A 24,343-nucleotide genomic window follows, 5' to 3' on the forward strand; every position below is an offset into this window, starting at 1 on the left:
AAAACGACGACTGTCTGCACATCCCATTTGAGAGAGAAAATAATATGCAAGAGTTGTTCAGTCGAGATGAGAAAGGAGAAACTAGATATAGAGTTAGGCAGGAAATATAAGGAGTGAGAGAGAGAAATACAGTGAGACAGCTTAGTATAAAAAATGTTGGTCCTGGTACAGTATGTTCAAATTTCTTCTGCTATTCAAATTGCGTTCAACAGTTGCTTGCTTTAAATTGAATTGTTTTGAATACACAAGTTGCTTGGAATTAAATTTGAAAATGAGCCTTCGATAAAATGATAATAAATTAATTAAGTTGAGTGTTTTTTGGAGGATTAAACGTGCATCCGAAATGAATTAATTAGAATTAAGTGAGATTTTTTCAATATTGATGATGAATAACGTTAATTTATAGAGTGAACAATCTAATTTGTATAAAATAATTATATCGAACTTAGGACGTCAATTCAATTCAACTGATGTGAAATGATTAGGCATTTTAATGTACATTAACTTTGATAAACGAAGACAACAAAACACCACGGTAAAAATTCTTCCTAAAAATAATTTTTATCCGCAATTGAATTATACAAACAATTTATGAGGTTCCATAAAATAATTGCTGGAATATTTTTAAACGGTGTCAATTTTTTGGCCTCCAGAATAATGCCACGCACTTTCCGATCGTTCATTTTTCATTTTCTCTCTCTTGTCAATCCTCACAATACAGGAGTAAATTGCTACACGTCTCTGCCAATGATAATTTGATAGAAATCTAAGCCACCAAGTTCCAAAAAACCGAATCGCTTTTCAATAACCTCTTCAAAGCCACTTTTTCTATCAAAACGCCGGGAAGTTGCGCTGGTTGTGAAATAGAGAAAAAATGATATAAACTAAATGAGAAAACATTTTGTGAACAAGAATCTACTCATATAAAAACGATCATGGATAGAACCAATTCCAGGGACAATAAATCCAAGACAAATCTTTGAAACAATATATTAAATTATTGCGGATAATATTATTTTAGATGAGTTTAATGATTATACTAGGTGGATGCTAATGAAGTGAGATAGTAACTGAGAAATAATAATAGTTTGACAAATTTAATAAATTACCTGCGATTATTCCTCGCGGGATCCTCCTCATCCAAAGATCCACCAGTTCCAGAATCCTGAACAAGAGAAAAACAATAAATAAATAATTATTTCCTCAAGAATACTGAAAGCTTTATCAGTAGAAACAATGATGCAGAAAGATTCAGTAGAAAGTTCAAATTTGAGTAGTGTGAAATGTTGGGTAGGGAAAAAATATTTATTTTCGAAGATAACAAACAAGAAGGCAAGAAGAAGAATGAAAAAGATGCAATAGTTTTCTCAAATTTAACGTCATAGAACTAGGCAATAAAACATTATTATATTATAACAGAAAAAACAAGATTAGTTTATATGATTCTAAATAGCACTGAGTTGGGTAAAGAAATTTCTGGGTAGTAACATCCAATTCAGACACAATAATAAAAGTTCAACTGATCAACTGATTAGAGATAGTTGATCACGGAACTCAAGAAGATCAAAATCTAGCAGAAAATGATAAAACGCCAGATGAATTCACACCGATTCCATCGGTTTCACCTATTGAAATTGGAATTGACTTTTATCAGAAGCATAACGTTAATTTTTTGTATTGACTTTTACTATTTTATTCTGTGAATGAGGAATAATTAGGCATACTGTATTTCCTCTACTGGCTTCCGTACTGGTTTTATACAGTGCACCATTATTAAAACATTTTAGGTGTAATTACTACTGTGAAATTTGAAATCTACCATCTGGAAAACGATTACAAGAAGTAGATATGTGAAAGCATCCAATAGAGACGTTTTTCATTACTTATATCTGTAGGAAAAGGAATTAATAATCTGGAAAAATAACAAGCGAACCTTGTTAGACTTTCAAAAACATTAATACACTTTCAATTCATAGTTATTAATTTGGGATAGGCATACTGCATTACAAGGTATACTTGAGAAAAAAGTATTAAAACCCCATTAGAGATTCGGATTTGACTCCTGGACCAAGAGTCTAGCAAGAAAAAAATAGAAAGTACACCTGTAATTACTCCTAAATTTCTCTGTCAGTCATTGAAGAAAATCTGCCCACTGGAGTGTGACGTCAAAAAACTACAAAGACATAAAAAAGATGTGGGGGGGGGGAAGAAGAAAAAGAAGACGAAAAAGAAGTGACAGCGACATGAAAACCACAACAACCGAAAAGTGAAAGTTCATTGAAAAGAAAAATAGTGAAAAAACGAAGTGACGTTGAAACGTGAGTTTAAAACTTCACGATTTCGTTCCGAGATTGAATTTCCGCAAAACAAAAGGAAAATAATTAAAAATAGCAACCGAACGTATCTCCTAGTTGGTACTGAGTCAAAGTCATAATAATTACAGTTTGAAAGTGATAGAAATACAAGAACTGGGAAGTAATGAGTTTGAGATCTCGGAGAGAAAATAATATTAGGAAAGCCATTGTTCAATGTTCATACACCAATTTCATTTCATTCTCTTAAAATTATGATAATAGTTATTTTCCTTCTTTTAATTGAAATTCATTTCAAGATTTATTTTTCTTTCATGTTTGAATTACGGCAAATGACAGTGGATGAAAGCACAAAAATGAATAACCAACTAGAGTCTAGAATAACTCGGAACTAGTGTCTATACAACTATACAATTATAATTACTGTGAACTATCAATAAAGTAATTCCATACTCATATGTTCGAAAACTACTTGCTAACATTTGTGACGTAAATGCCGATAGTCTATGTTAAGCTCGGTATCACAACTTAGCTGAAACAACTCTATAAAAACTAAAAACATCAAAACAAATACAAGCTATAAAACGATAGCTCAACACAACATTTACAACAAACAAATACATCTGAAACATACATAAAACCTTTCAAAGTTTGATAAGAAAAATAGAAAATAAAACACAAGTCCAGACATAGACAACATGTTTTGCTATGACCCCATGCTGTATAACAATCTGATACATATTGTGAGAATTTTATCGATATTATACAAAGATCAACACATTTTACTACCTCGATGAGTCATGGTCAGTCGAGTTTAGTGAGTCACATACATGCGTTTAATACAAATTCTAGACTCGTCTGTTGACTGGAGTCATGAAAAATTATGAACAAAGACACAGGATGAATTGTGTGACTCAATATTATTTTTATTAGAATACCGTCTGCTTTATATTGCACGAGGGTGGGACTGTTTGTGAGGGCTTTTACAGTTTTATTATGAGTCATAAAGGCACAGAAATCCCAGACGAAATAGGTGATATTTGAAATGTGTCTAGAAAATACCACCAACTATTAAAGACTGTGTCTGTCGCCCTGTTTACGATCTAGTCACAATCTCGGCTTGACAGTCGTAAAAGGCACAGAGAGTACTTTGTAAATTCATTAAATAATGGAACTATGAGTTGTGGAGGGGGAGCGGTGGACAAAATCAATGTCTAGACTTGGGTGGGTGGGAATAGGATGAGAGACAATAAAATGAAGTGGGGAAAAAGGAGTAGGCGGATGGAAAGGGAAAACTATGAGAATGGAGAGGTATGGGAGAAGAATTTAATTGAAAGAGAGAGGGAAGCTAGAATGATAATAATTGAATGTGGAAGAAGAAGGAAGGAAAGGTGATTTTGGAGAAAAAGGGGAAGTGAAAAACTATATGCACAATGAGGAGAAGGAAGGATTGGAGAAAAAAGAAAAGATAATATTTTCAAAATAAAAAGAAGAGAAAAGTGGTAATACAAGGTTGCAATCGGAAGAAGATCAAGAAGTTCAAGTAAATCAAGAAGAGGTGAAAAAGGAATATGAAGTTTGGAAAATGAAGCAGGAGGATTGGAATGAAGTGATCTGGGGGTGAAAAAGGAAGAATGGAAAAGGATAGAAAGATAACGTGGAATATGAAAGAGATAAAGACGAAGAGGGCTAGAATGCGACGGAAACAATGAAGATAAGAAGTAACAATTGAAGGCGATGGATAGAAAAAGTGGAGGATGGTAAAGGAGTAGGAGCAGCAGAAAAGGAAGGAAATAACAAGAATCCGAATACTTCACAAAGGAAAAGGCGAAGATTGTGTTAAGAGTAAATTGAAAGAAAACCGAGAAGGATATGAAAAAGAATATGACAACGCTAGAAACTGATGAAGAAGAAAACAAAATAGTGAGGAATATGTAGTAAGAGAGTGAAACACAAAAAACACGATAAAGGTAGAAGAAGGAGGAAAAAAGAAAGGAAGAGGAGAAGGAGGCTGTTATTTACATGGTGCTGGAGGAAAAGTACGATGAGGAGGAGGAGAAGGAGGTGAGGGATATAGAGTAATTTAGAAAGAACAAAGTAGGACAAGAAGGTGAAGAAAACAGTTCAAGAAGAGGAAGGAGAAGGAGACGAAGAATGAGACAAAGTTGTAGAATAGGGAGGAGCAGAAAAAATCCAACCCACATGGGGTCTCCTCTCTCCAAGGGATGGTGACCCTCGTAAAATTCAGAACATACGTCTCAAGGCGAATACGTTGAAACATGTATGTACCAGTAAATCTTGATAAGTCTGAGGCTAGGGTTAATGATCCGGAATAAAATATTACTTTATATTCAAGTCACATGTGGGAAGGATATTATGTTTCGATTCAGTAGCTGAGAAGTTGAACTGTTTTGTTACTGAATAGACTGCTGCAATTTGAAGAGATGGGGTGAGGACGTTCCTACAAACTTTAGTGAATAACGTATTAAAAGTTTTATGTTATGAACACAGCGAAGAAATAATTTTTTTCTCTGTCATCTTTCCTTTTTATTTGCTACGTTTCCTTCTCCGTGGTTATAAAGGAATTCAAACTTCCAAATACAATAATATTGTAGAGCATTGTTTAGAACCAGTATCAGGGAGACTAACCTAGAAAACTTTCATGAATCTCTATGACAATATGACATTGTTCAAATTTGAAAATCTCAACACAACTGAAATTGAACCATTTTGGACTGACTATTTCCTAAATTCTTTACATAATTTAAATCTGCGTTCCACCAACCGAGATAAATTTCAATACCGGATCAGTGGTATGCTGAACTGAGATGTTTGATCCCGTTGTTGAAACTCAGCAGACAATCCTAGCCAATAATACAATATTACAGAAAGTTATCCTATCTCTATTATTGTATTATGATGTCGTAGTACCAACCCTACCCTAACATCATCATAACCAAGCATAACTAATCAAACTTTCTACACCAACTTTTCTCAGGTAACATTTGAAAGCACTTTGAATCCGCCTAAACTAACCTTAATCAGGCCACGTCAATCAATCCCAGTTTCGCTAGCCGCAATCAAGGCTTAATCAATGCAATGGTACAGTATCATGCTGTCTGACTAATGTTTTTTGAATGGCTAAGGTTGATTTCAATCCATGCCAAGTCTCTAAATGACTGGACAACAATTAGTGAGTGATTCGCGCAAGAAAGAAATTGAAGTAAGAGAAGAAGAAATAAAATAAAAGAAGAAAAAGAATGAAAGAGAAGACCAGAGTGACCACATCCGGTGAAGAGTTCACTGACTCACCACTCAAAATGTCGAAAGAAGAAGCATCACTACAGATGAATAGTAGAGAAACTGTTGGTGAAAAGGAACTATTTGAAGGTCAAACATTTGAGGGAAAACTGCCATTGATTTAAGAAGATTGAGTAATAGCTGAGAGCAAAAGACAGATTCGCGGATAAGCCAGAGAGAGAGAGAGATGAAGTCTGTGTCATCTATGCTCTTGGTCTCTTGTCAACAGAGAGTATAAAATATAATAGATACATTGTAGAAAGTAGAGTATAGAACAACCTACTTACTCTACTTCTATACTCTCTGATTGACCATATAAAACACTAGAATTGATTATATAAGAATATTGCTGTTTTTCAATTGGTTCAAACAACCAATTTGTTGATTTTTGGATTATTGCATGAGAATGATCGACTTCTATGACATTTTGCCGCAATCAAAATAGAGATAATTTATATAATATAACTAAGAATATTTGAAACATTCTCTAGGGCTTGATACTCATTTAGCATCAAGTCAGTTGAGTAGAAAATGAAGGCCAACCTCTATTCTGGACTTTGCCATAAATACAAATTCTGGGTTCAAATTGTTAGGTATCCTCATTTTCATCTACCAATAACTTCAAATGATATTTGCATGTACAATGTGTGTAAATTCAATAAATAAGTAAGTAAACGTTTATATGAAAAAACATTACAGTATTTTTATGAATAACATAATATTGTTTTGTATTTTAATCCAAATTGGTTTCAAAAAATGAATGACAATTGAGACAGACATTTATTGAATTCATTCTCAATCAAAAATATTAATTTCAACCATTTAAACATATACTATTCTAATTAAAAAAAATATTTATATATTTTTATTATTTATTTACTATTTAATATTTTTATTATTTATTTACTCAATATTTATTTACTATTCTATTTATCTATGCTTGAACAACCGGTCCAGTTTGAAAGAGTAAAGCACAGTTGCACGATGATTGATTATGGTTGTGGCTTATGCAATGCATGAGGACGAGCACGCGCAGCAGCCAGCACGAGCGTGACAGTGATCAGTGATTTAAATCTAAATGTGGTCGTGCACTCGTGACGGTCTCCTGGACTCGTTTAACGGGTCAGGTGGACCCCATGTCACTGGTGACCCGATTCGTCCTCATTCTCCTTCTCATTTTATCCTACTCCCACCATATTCGTCTTTTCCTTCCGCCTCTTCTACTCCTTCAGCATAACTATTTTCTAGCTCGTTTTCCTCTTCTACTCTTCCACCACCATCCTTTTAGTAGTTATCTCATATCTTCCTTTCAATATTTTTCCTCACCTTATATTATTTTCATCCTTTCCGACCTTCCTTTTACTGTATTTAATGTATTCTTTGTATAATTTTTCTTCCCCCGATTATAACTCTTTCATCACTCCATAAACTTCTTCTACCTATTCTTCATTTTTCAGGGTTTTCCTATTTCGTCTCTACTTGAACTTCTTCTACATATTCTTCATTTGTTTTAGATTTTTCATTTTCTTTGCCTTATAATTTTCCTCTAATCTCCTTGACCTGAAACTGCTTTACGACCTTTTCTAAACCTTTTCCTGTCGATCACTTCTTCCATTTCTGTCTTCACTTTTCCTTTCTCACCCTTGTTCTATTTTCCCCTGTTCTCATTCGTTCAAACCATTAATTTCTTCACTAAATAGTCTCCTTTTTCATATCTATCTTCTTCTCAGCCTTGCCTCTTTCTCGAAATTTTGTTACGGATCTCCTATATTGTAAGTCGCAAATAAATACAACTTTTTCAAGAAATATTTGCTTATTTCTGGAATTGAATTTGATTTAAAAACCTACAAAAATGATATATATTTTGTGTAGTTGAGAAGTTGATATTGTGTTAATTATTCATATGGAATGAAAAACACTAAGAAATTGTCAAATAACCACAGATCTATTGATACTTAGAAATACCAGTTTCTGTTATTACACCATTGTCAATCTCTGATGAAGTTTATCAGAGATTGACAATGGTGTAATAACCGAAACTAGTCTTTCTAAGTATCAAAAAATCTGATAAAGTTTATCAGAGATATTGACAATGGTGTAATAACCGAAACTGGTATTTCTAAGTATCAATAAATCTGTGGTTTTTTGACAATTTCTTAGTCTTTTTCATTCAGAATGAGATATCTCGTATTATACACTACTTTTTTTTTGTAAATGGGTCAATTTTTCCACAAAGGAACAATATTATCAAGTAGATTCACAATTATTAATCTATTATCCTACGAAATTTATTGTAGTTTCGCATGACAGCTCAATCATATTTGAGCTTATACTGAAATGGAGGTCACTTCACAAAGAAGTACTTAGCTTTAAGTTCACGGCATCAATACAAGAATTAATAAGCACTAATGCTACATATTTTTGTTGATATTTCATACACAGGTAACAGAGCTAGAAACAAAACTAGGTCGATCGTGAAAATTCCAAAGATTCTTCGGTTTATTATGTTGTGTTTGTGAATCGTTGAAAAAAAATTGGTTCAAATAATGATCAACCGTTACAAGTAATGATCACTTGTAGGTAGAAAAAGTAAACAGGCGAGCAATAATATAGCATTATATAGCACAGACATAACGGTGCATGTATGTTAACAGTGCAGCAATCCTGCATTTATACTGATGGTAATATTCTGGTGGATGTGAAGAATTGGATCACGTCAATATCATGTACATACATCATTACACGCCTCGAGCCACACAATAGTTGACCACATCATGCAACCATCACCTAGATATCGACGTGCAGTAATTGCTCATTATTTCCATTGCACTTTGAATCAAGTTCAATGCTCGGTTGGGCGGAGAATAGAGGTTAAAAAGTAGGAAATTAACTGAATAATATTTTGGAAATGAGTACAATCATCTATCTTATTTTAGTAAAATACAGTGCGGTCTCTTCAATATACCCACGATAAAGGTGCATTTTCGTTTGTGCGTAAATTTCCGCAGTCGACGACGACAAGCATTGTTGACATTCATATTGTCCAAATTTCAATAGTGTTAAACAGCTGATCAAATAACTTTGCTTTATTTGTGTTTATTATTCAAGAATCAAACATTTATACTAATATCAACATATTGCCATTTAAAAGTATAAAATAGTATAAACTCAACCTCCCCTATTAAAACATAATTGAACATAATCTTCTAGGTTAGACAAATTGAAATCTACCCAATCTGAGATCCTCACCCTGTCGTGGTCGACGACGGCATTTACGCACAAACGAAAACCCAGCTTCAGAAGAAAAACCTCGATGAGACTACAAATTATTAAAAATTACAGGACTTTTAAATTTGTTAGCCTTATGAACTCCATAGCAGGTAGTTTACAAAACTAACTGAGAAGTTTGTATTGTAGAGATTGGACACGAAAATCCGTTTTATCGGGGCTATATACACAGACATAGGCGATGAAAAACTCCAAGACAAACCTTCTTACTACTTTAATACGTATAGGCTACCTCAATAAAAATAGAAAGAAAAATAAAAATCGCAGTACCCTTTTTGAATAATTGAATCATTTTTTATTTAAAGTGATCACTTGAAAATGGCATCAATGTCAGAAACATGTTGTGATTAAATAATTCAAAAAGGGTACTGAGATTTTTATTTTTCTTTCTATTTTTATTACAAGTAGCCCTATACAGAGAAGAGATAAATAAGAGGGCATACCTCAATAAATTATTTTGTTCCAAATCCCTTGAGATTTGTCTCATGGAGGTTCCGTTGTAGTTACTTGGAAGAAGACCTCAAGTTATCAATTGTAATGGCATTGAATCTTGAATTTTAAACAAATTAAACTGAGTAAAAAGAAGAACACGACAACATATTATTATGTTCCTCCTTAATCACAGGAGATTGAATTCTACAACAGCAGTACAAATTATAATATGAATTATTTTATCAAGTGTAAGGCTCTGCAATATTATCACCTATTTGTGATACATATTGTTTCTCATACATGGTTTTGGACCTAATAGGCATCACATGGAAAACAAGCATGTTTGCCTATTCCTGTCATTATCTATTATTATATTTCAAGTCTGAGACCTAAATATACTTCAGTACAGTATAGTCAAATAGGCGTAGAAACAGAGCCTAATAGATGGAGAAGGCTCCACCCACAAAAACTAGAACAAACTCTTGATTAGTTGGTAGTAGCCAATTACTGCGTGGATAAACGATGAACCAAATAGAAAACCAGAAGACCAGGAAGATGAACAAGAGGAGAAGGATGAAGAACATGAAGAAAATGATGATGTAGAAGAAGAGGACGAGGAGTGGGATGAGGAGGAGGAGGAGGAGGAGGAGGAGGAGAAGAAAGAATAATAATGACTACCACTTGTTCTTGTGCTTATTTGTTGAGCACAGTTTCGCCTGAGTGGATGCGTGCATGACGGACGTTTTGATGATGACGGAGAAGCAGGAGAAAAAAGAGAACAAGAAGAATAAGGATAAGCTGAGGAGAATGACGAAACAAAGAAGAGAGAGACGTAGGAAAGAAAGGTGGAGGAGAAAAATTAAGAAGATTGATAAGGAGATGCGGTGAAGGTAGTCGAATAGTTGAGGAGAAGAGGATTCAAAAGAAGATCAAACTAGGAAGAAGAGGAAGAGGAGAAAGAGAAGGAGAGGGGGGAGGAAGAGGAGGAGGGGGAAGAAGAGGAGGAGGAGGAGGAGGAGGAGGAGGAGGAGGAAGAGGAGAAGGAGGAAGAAGAGGAGGAAAAGTAGGATCACATGAGAAACATGGAGGATGAAACGGAGGTGAATGAGAAGGAGGAGGAAAAGATGAAGAAGGTTGAGGAAAAGAAGAAGAAGAATATGAAGGAAAAGGAAAAAAAGAAGATTAGGAAGAAGAGGAATATGAAGGAAAAGGAAAAAAAGAAGATAAAGGAAAGGAGAAGAATATGAAGGAAAAGGAAACAAAGATTATTAGGAAGAAAAGAAGATTAAGAAGAAGAATATGAAGGAAAAGGAAAAAAGAAGATAAAGAAGAAGAAGAAGAAGAAGAGAAGAAGAAGAAAGAAGAAGAAGAAGAAGAAGAAGAAGAAGAAGAAGAAGAAGAAGAAGAAGAATATTAAAGGAAACAAAGAATATTAAGAATATTAAGAAGAAGAATATGAAGGAAAAGGAACAAAAAGAAGATTAAGAAGAAGAAGAATATGAAGGAAAAGGAAAAAATAAGATAAAGAAGAACAAGAAGAAGAATATGAAGGAAAAGGAAACAAAGAATATTAAGAAGAAGAAGAATATGAAGGAAAAGGAAAAAAGAAGATAAAGAAGAACAAGAAGAAGAATATGAAGGAAAAGGAAACAAAGAATATTAAGAAGAAGAATATGAAGGAAAAGGAAAAAAAGAAGATGAAGAAGAAAAATATGAAGGAAAAGGAGATACGAGAGGACGAAAAAGGAAAGGAATAAGATGATGTTGAAAAAGAATATGAGTATGATGAACTCGAGAGAATAAGAAGAAGAGTAGGACAGAGGACCTTCTAATTTTGTATGCTTTTAATGGAGCAAGATGATGGGTCACATCTGTTGATGATTCCTACTGTAGAGCAGAGGCTGCCTACATTATTCAAGTCTGTCATAACTTAGTCCAAGCAAAGACAACTCCAACAATATTACACACAGCAAACATTTTCTTCAATTCATTCAAACAAAAAACTATAGTATCACGTCAATATTCATTTTTTTCATTTTATTCATATATACAATGATAAGTACATTATCAAAATGATAGGGAGAGGAAAAATAAGGTAACCTTGTGCTATTCCTCTTCCAAATTTTGATAACACCTAGTCCGAAATAGGTTAATTCTTGTAGTTCTTCAATACACAAAATTTTCAGTCCTTAAGTATTTTCACAAAGTAGATTTTCAAATTTAGATGCAACTTCAAAACTAAACATAGAAGAAGTATTTCACATTAATATAACTAAAATAGGAAATATTCACATATTAAGAATATAATTCCGAAGAATTACCGAAAAACATACTTAATTCATAAATTATTGAACTGTACTAGAAAAATTGTCTTCCAGAAATTCACTTGAGAAAAGTGTATAAATAAATTGTTTTGGAAGAAACTGGGAGATTCATGGAACCATTTTAGTCTGAATTTTGGGATTGAAAGAAATGCAAAAATTGACAATTTTACAATCCATTAATCAATTGAAAATTAGCAACGGAGGAGGTGGATGTACTTGAACAAAATTGACAAATGGGTGCAACAATCAACATCAAGTTACTAGAATTTGTTGATCAAGCTTGATATGAAATATTTGTACTGATACCAAATTGCTCAGTAGCAGATCAATGATTGACGGATGGATTAACATGTACTGGAATTGATTCACTAAATCTGATTAAACTGATTCACTGGAATCACAATTGGGAGAGGAATTCAAGAAAACTTCCTTTTATGAAAACGCATGAAAAATATTCCAAATGAAAAACAAAGCTTATTCAATGCATTCTAATTTTGGAGATTTGATAAAAATGAAATTCTCTCCACCTCTTTTTCAACCAACAAGAATAATTGAATTTGAAAAATGAAAAAACAAAGATCCTTCTAAGCATCCTAATTTGGAGATTTGATGAAAAATATTCTCTCCACCTTTTTTTCAACCAACAAGAATAATAATCGAATAATCTGCTTGAACAAGAACCTCATTATACCACAATACAACTTCAGTCTCAGCGATAACCGATAACCTCAGGTTTTTTCAATTTCCTCCAGCAATCCATATTAGGTAGGGGACAAACCTTACGCAATCGAGGATAACGTGTCCTAAGTTCACCTGTCGGCAGGTGCTATCGCTACTAAGCTACGTAATAAGTAACTAAGTATACGTATAAGTACCATCCCAGATGTTTGTCTTGAAAAAGTTTACTGCACTCACATGGTAAAGAACAGAACACTCTCCTCCAATCATTGACTCCTAACCGTTACCATAAATGGTACCGCGAGCCTTGCAGTCTAGCCATTCAGGCACAGTACTTAGTTATTACTATACTATACTGTTCGGTATTGAATACTCCCCATACAGATAGATATACAATTCCAGTCTGCATTCCTCTTCAAATTACAACTATAGATATACAATTTTCTATATTTATTCGATACATAGACAAAATCAACTTTCTGCCATGCTTCCCTCTTGTTTTATAGGACCACCTTCATAGTTTATTCCTTACCTATTCTATCTACCCTCTATTGTATTGTATTGTATTATGAAGTTCAACATTTCATGGTATACTTTCATGATAAGTTTCATTCCACATGGATGCAAATAACATCTTTTCTTTCCTCCAGAATTGCTAATGTGATCTAGTATAATGTTGATGGCTTAATATTATACTATATTATTTTCTTTGATACTGTATTTGTAATTGATTATACTGATGCAGAACTGTTGAATAATTATTTATCTTTCAAGTTTGATTCAATTTTATTGTCAATTTTTGTAAATGTTACCATAGGCAACAGCCTTGTAACAATTATCAATAAATATCTATCTATCTATCTATTACAACAATAGATATACAATTTCCTGTGTATTTTGGATGGATAGATATGCAATCCATTTACAGAATTTTGAATTATTCTTTCAACTGCAACTACAGATACACAATTTCCTTGCAGTTTGAATAGATAGATATACAATCCACTTCTGCATTCTCCTTCAACTTACAGCTATAGATATACAATTTCTCTGAGTTGTTTCACGTCTATTATGAAATGCTTATCGGTTTAACGGTGGTTTTCAAGCATTTCTAGAATTACCGTACTTTCACTGTTATCACTATCCTGGCAAAATTGAGCAATACAAGCCATGAATACCACTTCTGTACATTGTCAACAACCATAACTAGGCCAACTACGATTTATATTGGTTTTTAAGTAACATTATTCGGAAAGTAATATTGGAAAAGCGTTCTTTGTTTGACGTAACTTGGGTGTCTTCTATTTATGAGTAGTTTATCCTTGAAATCGTCATAGAAAATTTGCCAATTTGTTCCGCTCTACTTTCGGTTGACAATTGTTGGTTTTTATCGGTGTTTTTGTGACGTGTTCTCTTCTAAGTACTGATTTTTGCAGTAGGCTATAGAATAGTTATGTTGATTTTTAAATAAAAAACTTTTTTATTTCTGTAGATCTTAAGGCTGTGCGGTACACTTTTTTTATCATTTAAATTGGTTGATCTTTTCCAATATAATATTGTTAAGATCATTATAAGAGTGAGAAAAAATGGCAACTGAAATTTTTAAGTGGTCTAATAAGCGAGTTATGGGTTGTTGAAGTGATAAACTCCGTTTTATTTCCAGATCATAAACGGTTTCGACTATATTATTAGAACTTCTCTTGAAAATTCAAAAATGTATATTTCCAAACTAAAACATTTTATTCCCCATATCTTTCATAAATAAAAAAGTAACATTTTTTGTAAATTCGATAACTTGTTTATTTTGGCATAAATCGCGAAAAAAACGCATATTAGAACAAAGCCAATGATATACTGAATGTATTGAAAAAAAAAAACTACAATGGAAAAATTCGAAACCGTTTATGATCTGGGAAGAAAACTGAGTTTAGCACTTCAACAACCCATAACTCGCTTATTAGACCACTTAAAAATTTCAGTTGCCACTTTTTCTCACTCTTATAATGATCTTAACAATTATATTGAAAAATATTATACAATTTAAATAAAAATAAAAAGGTGTAAAGAATAGCCTTAAAGCCCTTAAAGTCTATTAGAGTTCTCTTGTTGGAATTGGAGCAATAAATACAATATGATGAGAACTCCTAAACTCATGTACATTCAAAAATATTGTTTTTGTTCAACAATAAATACTTTCCAACATAGAGTGTATTAATTGGCTCCCCGACAATCTTGTTGCATCACAAAAGTATGGCATGATACCAATTACCAGTATGTAATGTATAAAATATTATTATTATTTCCAGGGAATGCATCTCAATAGAGAAGTTACTCCCTCAATACTCTCAATAGAGAGAGTTTATAAGAGATTGACAATGGTGTAACAACCGAAACCGGTCTTTCTAAGTATCAATAAATCTGTGGTTTTTGACAATTTCTTAGTATCTTTATTCAATATGAATAATTACCACAATATCAACTTCACAACTACAAAAAAAATAGAGAAAAAGAATTTTAACTTTCAAGAAGCAACACTATTCACTGTCATACTCCTAAAGATTGATAGATTTTTCTCTTTTCAATATAGGGCTACTAACAATGAAAGTTATAAGTTACCCTTTTTTATTTCATCAAATAGCAACTAGTTTCAGCTCAGAGCCATTATCAAGTGTAAATTTATAATATTACAAGCATTTAAACTTGAAAATGGCTCTGATGGGTTGAAACTAGTTGTGATTTGATGAGATAAAAAACGGGTACTTGATAACTTCTCGAACGAAAAATTATCATAAGAATATGGGAACCCATAAGAACAGCTGAAGGTTGGGTCATTCGAAGTAACGAAGAGATAAATAATATACTTGAACGGGAAGATATTTTACGTTTCATCCAGTCGCAACGGATACGCTGGCTTGGACATGTTGAGGGGATGAATAGAGAAAGGTTGGCAAATAACATATTGGAGGCAAGAATAGAAGGCACAAGAAGAAGAGGGAGACCAAGGAGAAGGTGGCTGGAAGATGTGGAGAGAGATCCGTGAGTGTTGGGAGTTAGGGGATGGAAGAGAGTTGCTGGTGATGGAGACAGATGGAAAGGAATTGTCATGGAAGCCAAGGTCCACATAGGACTGTAGTGCTAAGGGAAGAAGAAGAAGAAGAAGAAGAAGAAGAAGAAGAAGACTTGATAGCTTGTATTCTGTTTTAATTGATGGATTATTCTTGTAAATATAGATTTTAGAACTATAATCAAAATCGATAACAAAGTAGAATTATACATATATTTTACAATCTAATCGGTAATTTATTAGAAGAGAATTAATCAATAGGTAATCGAATAGGAACTTGAAATCAGTAGTTTCTCGTACTTTCAACTTCCTTAATTCAGTAACACAACAAAATAAAGTAAAACCTCACCTCAAAGACACTAACTTCAAAACCACATCAAACAGGAATAAAACTTCCAGCTCTGTCTACACCGCATTATAACTTTTGCAATTTGATATTCATGGCTCATACAACGGGATGGATGGACTTTCTCCCGGCACCTAATTTGTATGCCACAGGAATAAAGTGCGGACTTTCTGACATTAGCCATTGTTTCCATATTTCCAACGAGTAGCTAGCGCCAGTTTGATATATCTACACTTATATCACCCGGGATACTTTCTATATCTATATCTACAAGCATCTCACGTTTGCGTATCTCTATTTTTTACCTAGATCCGAAGCTTATTTTGAAACTTGAAAGATAAAGGAAAATTTCTAAAGAAATTCCATCGAATACAAGCAGGTACTGTAATAAAATCAATAATTTTACATATAATGATATTCATTTCACCATAAAATTAACTAGACATAGTTTCTGTACGCGTAGTCCTGTATTACAATAGTTTAATAAGACATAGACCATCTACAATATAATAATAATAAAAACTTTTTATACCTATCTACAATGTAGACCCGGCTACAATATCTGAAACAAGTTATCAAAGATCTAGGAAACCAGAGATATGAAAAGTATAGCTCTGGACAGAAACGATGGAAAGCTGCCTACCAATCGAATTTCAGTAAAATAAAAAAGATACCATCTAATCGTCTCATAGCATGGGAGAGTATAAAAGTTTCTATGCATATATATAATATGTAAAAAGGATAGGTTACACTGAGATTTGAGGATCCATATAATCAAATTGTTTCTAAATTAAACTGTTTCTAAAATATGATAATGAAACTGTTTCTAAATGAAGAGTTTCTAACTTATAGAAGAGTTTCATACAGCAAGCCCACAAATATTAGTACAAATCAATAAGTAATACCACAGAATTACAATTATAGGAGTTTTCTCTGGTAATACTGAAAACCTTCAACACATAGCCTACATAAGCATTTATTTACCATATACATTTATCGCTAGATAAATGAACATAAAATTATACCTAACCATGTATACATACAATCCATATATTTACCACAATATATTAAAATATATATTCCTGAAAAATATATATTAAATACATATATTTTCATCTATATGAACATATTGTACATATATTTACCAGTAAGAATCTTCATTTACTTCAGTCTTTGAATATATTTAGGTTCCTTTGAGATATTTAAAACATATATAATTTGAAAAACATAACCCACAAACATATATTTATCCAGGCTATATTTATGTACTTCAGCATATACATACAGAGAGAATACAAGGACTTCTATATTCACATAATATATTCTAACTGTATATAAGACAGAATTTATATATATTCTGGGCAAAAATATACTATTTAGCTCCATTACTATATATTTACTGCTATAGGTATTTATTAGTTTGTTATATTTTTATATACATCTTCATATATATTATATAAGCAGTAAATACTTTCTCGCACCCAACCAAAGTACTAAATGGTGGCAGCACTTTCCCCTTATTTTCCGGGGGGGATTCCGTGATGAGTTCCAAAGTCGCTTTTCCCCTTTTCCAAGAGGGAGTCGTAAAATGAGATACTTTACTTCCTTGTCTCTCTCATGTTGCAAGTTCGGTCGCTGGTGGCATTTTCTGTCCGGGTGATGTTTGTATTTTTCTCATGTTGTATTGCAATTTTGTAGACTGAAGTGCAGGGAGAATTGGTGTGTAAATACGTGACCTGAAAAATGTATCAGGGATGTTCATGTGTGGAGAAGATAAGAACAGGGAAGTAGAAGAAGAAGAGAAAGAAGAAGAAAAGAAGAAGAAAAAGAAGAGGAAAATAAGAAAAAGAAGAGAATAGAAAAAACATGTGCGGGAAGGTGGGGGAGGGGAACTGGAGCAGGAAAATAAAGAGGACTTAAAAATGAGAGCTACCTGATTGACGAAAGGTTGTTACATATGAAAAAGATGAATTTTTCGTTATATTAATGTGAGTTTAATAAATTATTATTTATCTATTCTAAACAATTACCTTCAATTACTTGACGATGACTGATATTAATGTGAGTTTAATAAATTATTCTTTATCTATTCTAAAGAATTATATCTTCAATTACTTGACGATGACGACTTTTAACAATAACTTGTTGAATTACATTGTAACTATAATTATTAGAGTTGAGTTATGAAGCAAGTTGAAACTAAAATTCCTCAATGTGGAATATGTAATATGAGCTACTTGAAATGAATAAATTTTATGGTTTCTTGAAAAATCTTAAAGAATATAAATAGTCTAGAGATGGAATATTAATACAAAACGATAACTACCGACAAGATGTCATCAAATTTGTAAACATCTCACTATCAAAACAAGAATTTCCGTACCCTACGAAGCAAGGACCCTACTCGAAGATAATATTCATACATTCAAATTTAATTCCAAAAACAAAAACGAATTAGTATTTCGTCTCCCAAAGAATGAAAACAAAGAAACAGAAACTCTTCTACAATAAAACACATACCTCGAAGCTAGGGGGAATGTTTGAATGACGTCTTCAAAAATATTCAAAGACTTTTGAGTTATTAGAGATAAGCCCACAAAAGACGTCTTAATCGAGAAATGCAAGGGTGTAAAAAACGCATGGAATGCTTCCGCATGTCAAATTGCAGCCTCTTCCTTCCTCTGTTGTCATGCAGACCATAAAACAGGGGGAATATCCCTTCTCTTCTTCCTTTCCTGATCTCCTTTTCATACTTCTTCCGTCTCTTATCATCAATCTTTTACGTCTCTTTCATCTCATATCAGTCATCATTCCACTCTCCTTCTTCTTCCACTGACTTACAATTCTTTATGTCTCGGCTTCCTCTCCCGTTCTCACATCTTCTTATATTTAACGTTTAACCAATCTCCTCTTCTTCTTCTTTTTTTTTCGTCTTCTCAACCTCACGTCCTCTTTAGTTCCACTTCATTTTTTTCATCATGTTCTGTCTCTTCTTCATCTTGCACATTTCTCTTCTTCCCTTCCTTTTCTGTTTACAAACATCTCCTTTATTCTTCTTCTTCTCCTCCCTCGATTCCTTCCAATATTACAACGTTTCTTCTCTTACTCATTTATTATACCACTTCCTCATTACAATATTATAAGTATTACTATCATAAGTCATTACTATATTCTTACTCCATCTCTTCCTTCTTCCAGCATCCAACTTCCTGTAATTTTCTCTTTTCTCTATCTATTTCTCCTATCTTCATTGTGTCTTCTGCGTTTTCATCTCCTCAACTTCTCTTCCTTTATTTGTTTATGCCTGCTCTTCTTCCCCTCTTCTGCTCTATCTTATTCTTCTTTATCTCAATTTGCTATTCCTCCTATTCTTCTTCTTCTTCATCTCAATTCATTATTTCTCTTCTTCTTCTTGTACTTCTCTATCTCCATCTACTTCAACATCAGAATCTTTTTCTTTATCTACTTCATCTTCTTCTTTCTCTATCTCTTCTCTCTTATGCTTCTTCCTCATCCCATCTTCTTCCTTTTTTCATCCATCATCCGGCCCCAACAATCCCATTTCTGGTGTATCACAAAACATCCACCCTTCAACCCTATTTTCCCAGACAGCCACTTCCTTCCCCTCCCTACAACCTCCTCCACCCTTCCGCCCTTTGACTGACGCCTGCACCATTCACATGGATCATGCCAAACAAGGGATCAAGGGACAACAGGAGCCCTTTGTGCTCCAGAGTGGATTTCTGCCCTATCGGTATCTGCCAAACCTCAGAGCACAGATTTACAAGTGCACCGATTCTTCTGTCGCCCTGCAATGTGAGATTCATTTCAATCTGTCAGCATTCTTGATGAATAAGTCCAATGCTTTCCATTGAATCAACGTTGTCAGTTTGAAGTGAAGTCTCACAATAGCTCTAGAGCGATCTAAAAGTTTAGCTCTGTCTCAAGATGTAGATAACAACTGTATGCCAAACTTCCTGTTCAGATACAACAGATAGAGCATTTTCCAAGCAGTAGGCTTTGTACCTAACAACGCCAAAAGATAAAATGGTAAATGTCCGACTTGATTCTCACCAATATGCAAGTATACTCATAAGAATTCGAGAATCATGTCTATTAAGTTATTCAATGAGCTTGCACCTGAAATAAGACTATTGAGTATCTTACTATTCAAAACACACATGAAACACTTACTAATAGTAAGTTTTGAATAGCTTAAATTTTCCTTCTGTTTAACAACTTTTGTAGTGAATTTCGCATTAGTAATACTGATATAGCCTACCTATAATATATTTATTAACTGGACCCTGATTTAATAATTTCTATTCATTATTATTTGCCAATCGTGTTGCACTGATTCCTCTGACTGTTTTCATTTCATTTGTATATTTAACGTTAGTTACAGCACTATGTGTTTTAAGGCAATAAACATTTATTTATTGATCGATTGATATATCAAGTTTCCATGCTCAACTTTAATATAATTGCGATAGGTCTTGTTAACCTAAGAAACTTTTCAGTAGATGTTCAATTGATATTAGTAAATTCGTAAAATAGAGGAATAAAATAGTAATTACTTTAGGTATGGTGGAATGTAATTTGTGAAACACATGGAATGAGTCTACATTTTTTGCTGTACACTGATTAAAGTCCTGTCTCATAAAAATAATGTCATAAAAAGTACAATTACCAACAAAAGTCACACACATCAAAAGCGTAGGATGCTTACAAATTGTATAAAACAGGTTCAAATTATCAATGGAACCTTCATATTCATATAATATAGTCGTACTGTACAGTAAATCATGTATAATGCATGTTTGGCAACCATAATTCTTGTAATAGCCTATTGAAGTCCTGTACAGCATAATTATGTTTTCACTATCATGTGAATAGCCTATCAGGCGTTTGGCATAATAATGTCACCGTGATCTATGCAAATTGAATTGCTTAGATTACAAGGTACTTTCTCGAGGTTTCAAATCGATTTATGAGCTATTACTGTATTATAACTATGGAACAGTACTACTAATAAGACTTGTGATAATACTATACTAATATAAAATTTGATATTCTAATACTAATAATATTGCGACAATATTTTTCAATAGTGTCAACTCTTGACTATTATTCCAGATAAGAGAGTTTGGATTGTCGTCGTAATAGCTTTTGCTTTATAGTCACTATATATTAACATTATAAAGCCAATATGCTCTATTATAGTATATTGGCGTGATAGTGATATAAATATAGTCTATAAGAGATATTACCTCTTTTCTCTCCTCTTTCTATTTCTTCTCTTTTATCTCAGGGTTGTAGCACTATTATTTGATACTTATCTTACTCTGGTATTAATACTGAATATTACTGATCAAGACCCAATCATTTATGTACCTATCAATTCTCTTTCACTAACCGTTATTCCTCTTTTATCTATACTTGTCTATCCTTGTGTCGAATGCATTTAAAAGCGTGTCAAGTACTCAGCGTAGGAAAACGAGAGAGAAGCAGAGGAAAACAAGAAAAGAAATGCTCAACAATTGAACGTTGCATTCATTCGGAAGTTCATTCACAACCAACAAATGCATTTTCCCAGAACCCACATTCATTGTGATGCTGTCGCGAACAACTATGATGGAAGATGCCTCAAGGCGGTTCATTTTCATTTGGCCTCCATTTTTGACATGGGTAATGGTTCTTCGAGTACAAACTCATTTCACGGATCTGTTCTATTTTATCAATCAAATGTCTGGAGATACTGTATTTATTAGAAAAAATATATAATATCATTAAACTCGTATATTGTCCATCACACTTTTAGGCCCTTTGATATTAGCTTCACAAAACTAATAAAGGGTCGGCCTAAATTGAAAAAACTAAAATATCTAATCTTGGATATTAATCTAATTGGGGATATTATTTCTAGAACATAAAATTCATCTTACAACTTTTTGATGGGCGCGCTCTTGTGATTAATCGACAATTAACTTGCAATAGGAATTAATCAGAATACAACAACTTTCAGGTCCATATGCACCATCTACGATTACATAATGTAATGGGAATAGCTATTATAATGTGTTTCATTCCGGGTTTAAACGGACAGCTGATCAACCTCCATTTTAACTGAGATGGTGCATATATGGACTTGGTGGATGGCTAATTCATGTTTAGTAATGAATTTTTTTGTTAGCTCATTGGTCATTCTGTATGTAAAACATTGTTCAATTAACTCTATTCCAGATCATTTCCGGATCAAAATTCTCTACTACAATATTAAGTTTATACAATCACTGTTAGGACCCAATTTCAATCAACGACATTGAACTTGCAAAAAACCGTTCACACCTCAAATAATATTGGCAGCTTCTGGCAGTAATCGCACGCATGCGCCATGACATGAGGCGCCAGACCTGGACTGACTGACCCGCACAAGAGTTGAAATCAATGTAACATTGACGATGTATACAGATATTCAACCGATGTTAACAAGCGCATTTATAGTCAATGTATACAAATATACAACCACTGTTAAGAAGCCAACGTAGAATGTATACAGATATGTAACCAATGTAACGAATCGTTTATAGTCAATGTATACAGGTATAATCAATGAGCTTAGAAGCACCCGCATTTATAACGGGACAGGTGCAAGCAAGCTGCCAGTAAACAGCCAACCAGCGATCATTGGCCAACCTGTTCGCAAGTAGAACACGGCTCTTTCTCTCACTAGATTCTCTCTCTCACTCTAGCTTACAAAGAAATATACTCTCAAACACTCTATCCTCAGGACGGCACAGTAAAGACATTACAGTATGTTATAGCTTTTGTCTTCCTCAACTATTACACAATTCAATTAGTTCATTTTATACCATTTAAAAAAAAAAAAAACTATTATTGTTGAAATGTACTCTTATCCTCAACATAATATCCTTATCCACAGTTCTCGGGTTAAATAGTGGAGGTAAAGGTTTGAGTTTGAGTAAGAAATTGGATTGAGAAACAGTACAGTACAAGCTTAGAGAAAATATATGTGTGTTATGTATATCACTTATGCTATCTTTTCTCTATGATACAAACAAGTACTAGTATAGCTACTTACATTTTGTTATAGGTCCTTACTTTTTTTTTTGAAATTTGACTAAGCTTCTTTCATTCAATGTCTAGTCTTCAACAACTTTTCTAACTAATCTCTTCTACACTCTCTCATACTCTCTCTCTTTCTCTGTCTCTCACCCACCTCCTCTTTTTATTCCTCTCATCTCTCACCTTCTATCTCTTCTCCGAAACCTTTCTCTTGAAGTGATCACACTTGCTTGAAATTGAAATCTAAGAGATGTACAGAACTGGACAACCGGATAAGGCATCACCAACTTGACCAAAATAAGTCACCTGTCACCTGCCAAGTTATACAAGTCATGTTCATTAACCTATTGCACTAATTGAAAATTGCAGAATATTTGCTAATATTTCCGGGATATGCCACCTTCCGAACTGGAATGATTTTTTATGTAATCAATTACAAAGTGTCAGAAATTTAGGTTGCCTTCAATCGGGTATGGTGAAGGCTGCAGCTGTCAAAATCACATTTTAGCAGTGAGATGAAAGGATATCTAGATTTTCTCAACACGACAGTTGATTTAAAGTTATGTAATTCGATTCATAATGTTCCAATTCTGAAAACGTGTTTTACCATTTTCATAACTACACTAATTCATTAACGAATTCATCATATTCCTGAGACAAATTGAAAAGTGATCTAAAAGTAGATTCGTACTACGAGTATAACTACTCAATTACTCATAAGTAGCCTACTCGTATAAGTACTTATAGATTCGTAGATTCGTACTTATAGTCAAGTGAGGGAAACTAACAAAAAATCATGAAATTTTTTGACATTCATTGCAGAATTGATTAGAAAGCCTGAAGATCACATCTTCATTCACTGGTCTAACTTAAATAATTTAGCAATATTTTTGGTTAGGGAATGGCAATGACACTGATACTAACTGGCTTAATAGGCCAATAACACTTTCGTTTCAATGACGCCATAAAAACAAAATAGAGCAATCACTTTCTGGTCTACTCTAATTTTTCAATGTGACAGAAAAAATAACTAACGACCGCTAAAAATCTGTACTGAACAAATTAAACTTAGCAGACATAAAGTGATAGTAATGGTCACCAAAGTGAGACTCACTTCAAACTGTCAGCATTTCTTATAGATAACATCAATGCCTCCCATCAAACCAATGCTGACAATTGTGAGTGTATCTCAGTTAAGAATGGGCTTGAAGCCAGGACACTCTAAATGCATCAATCTTGCTGTATTCTTCACAGAATTCTATTTTTGGAAATTTTGGCTAATAATAAGATAATAATTGCTAGTTGGACTATTTCTCTCCACAATTTTGATGCCAAAACAAAACACCGCACTTATTAATGACGAGTTTCTTCATATGAGAATGTCTAAGCAAATTTATTTCACACACAAGTGAACATTTATTTTGAATACTGCGCAGTTCATTAAGTATAGGTCAAGATTCTTCAGAGCTTATTAATATTTCTGTTTATAGTTCAGTTCTGTGGAAAATTATTA

The 24,343-nt window shown here is 33.3% G+C and overlaps 1 protein-coding gene across 7 annotated transcripts in view; it reads right to left on the bottom strand.

Annotated features, from left to right (window-relative positions):
- Positions 1–24,343, bottom strand: part of LOC111061728 (protein phosphatase Slingshot) — a 221,968-nt gene that overhangs the window by 93,572 nt on the left and 104,053 nt on the right. For all 7 annotated transcript variants that reach the window (XM_039437058.1, XM_039437055.1, XM_039437056.1 and 4 more), the window contains one exon: positions 1,110–1,165. In XM_039437058.1, the coding sequence (XP_039292992.1) occupies positions 1,110–1,165 (56 nt within the window). The remainder of the gene's footprint in view (positions 1–1,109; positions 1,166–24,343) is intronic.

The sequence above is a fragment of the Nilaparvata lugens genome, chromosome 10, assembly GCF_014356525.2.
Source record: "Nilaparvata lugens isolate BPH chromosome 10, ASM1435652v1, whole genome shotgun sequence".
In the NCBI taxonomy this organism is placed as follows: Eukaryota; Metazoa; Arthropoda; class Insecta; order Hemiptera; family Delphacidae; genus Nilaparvata; species Nilaparvata lugens.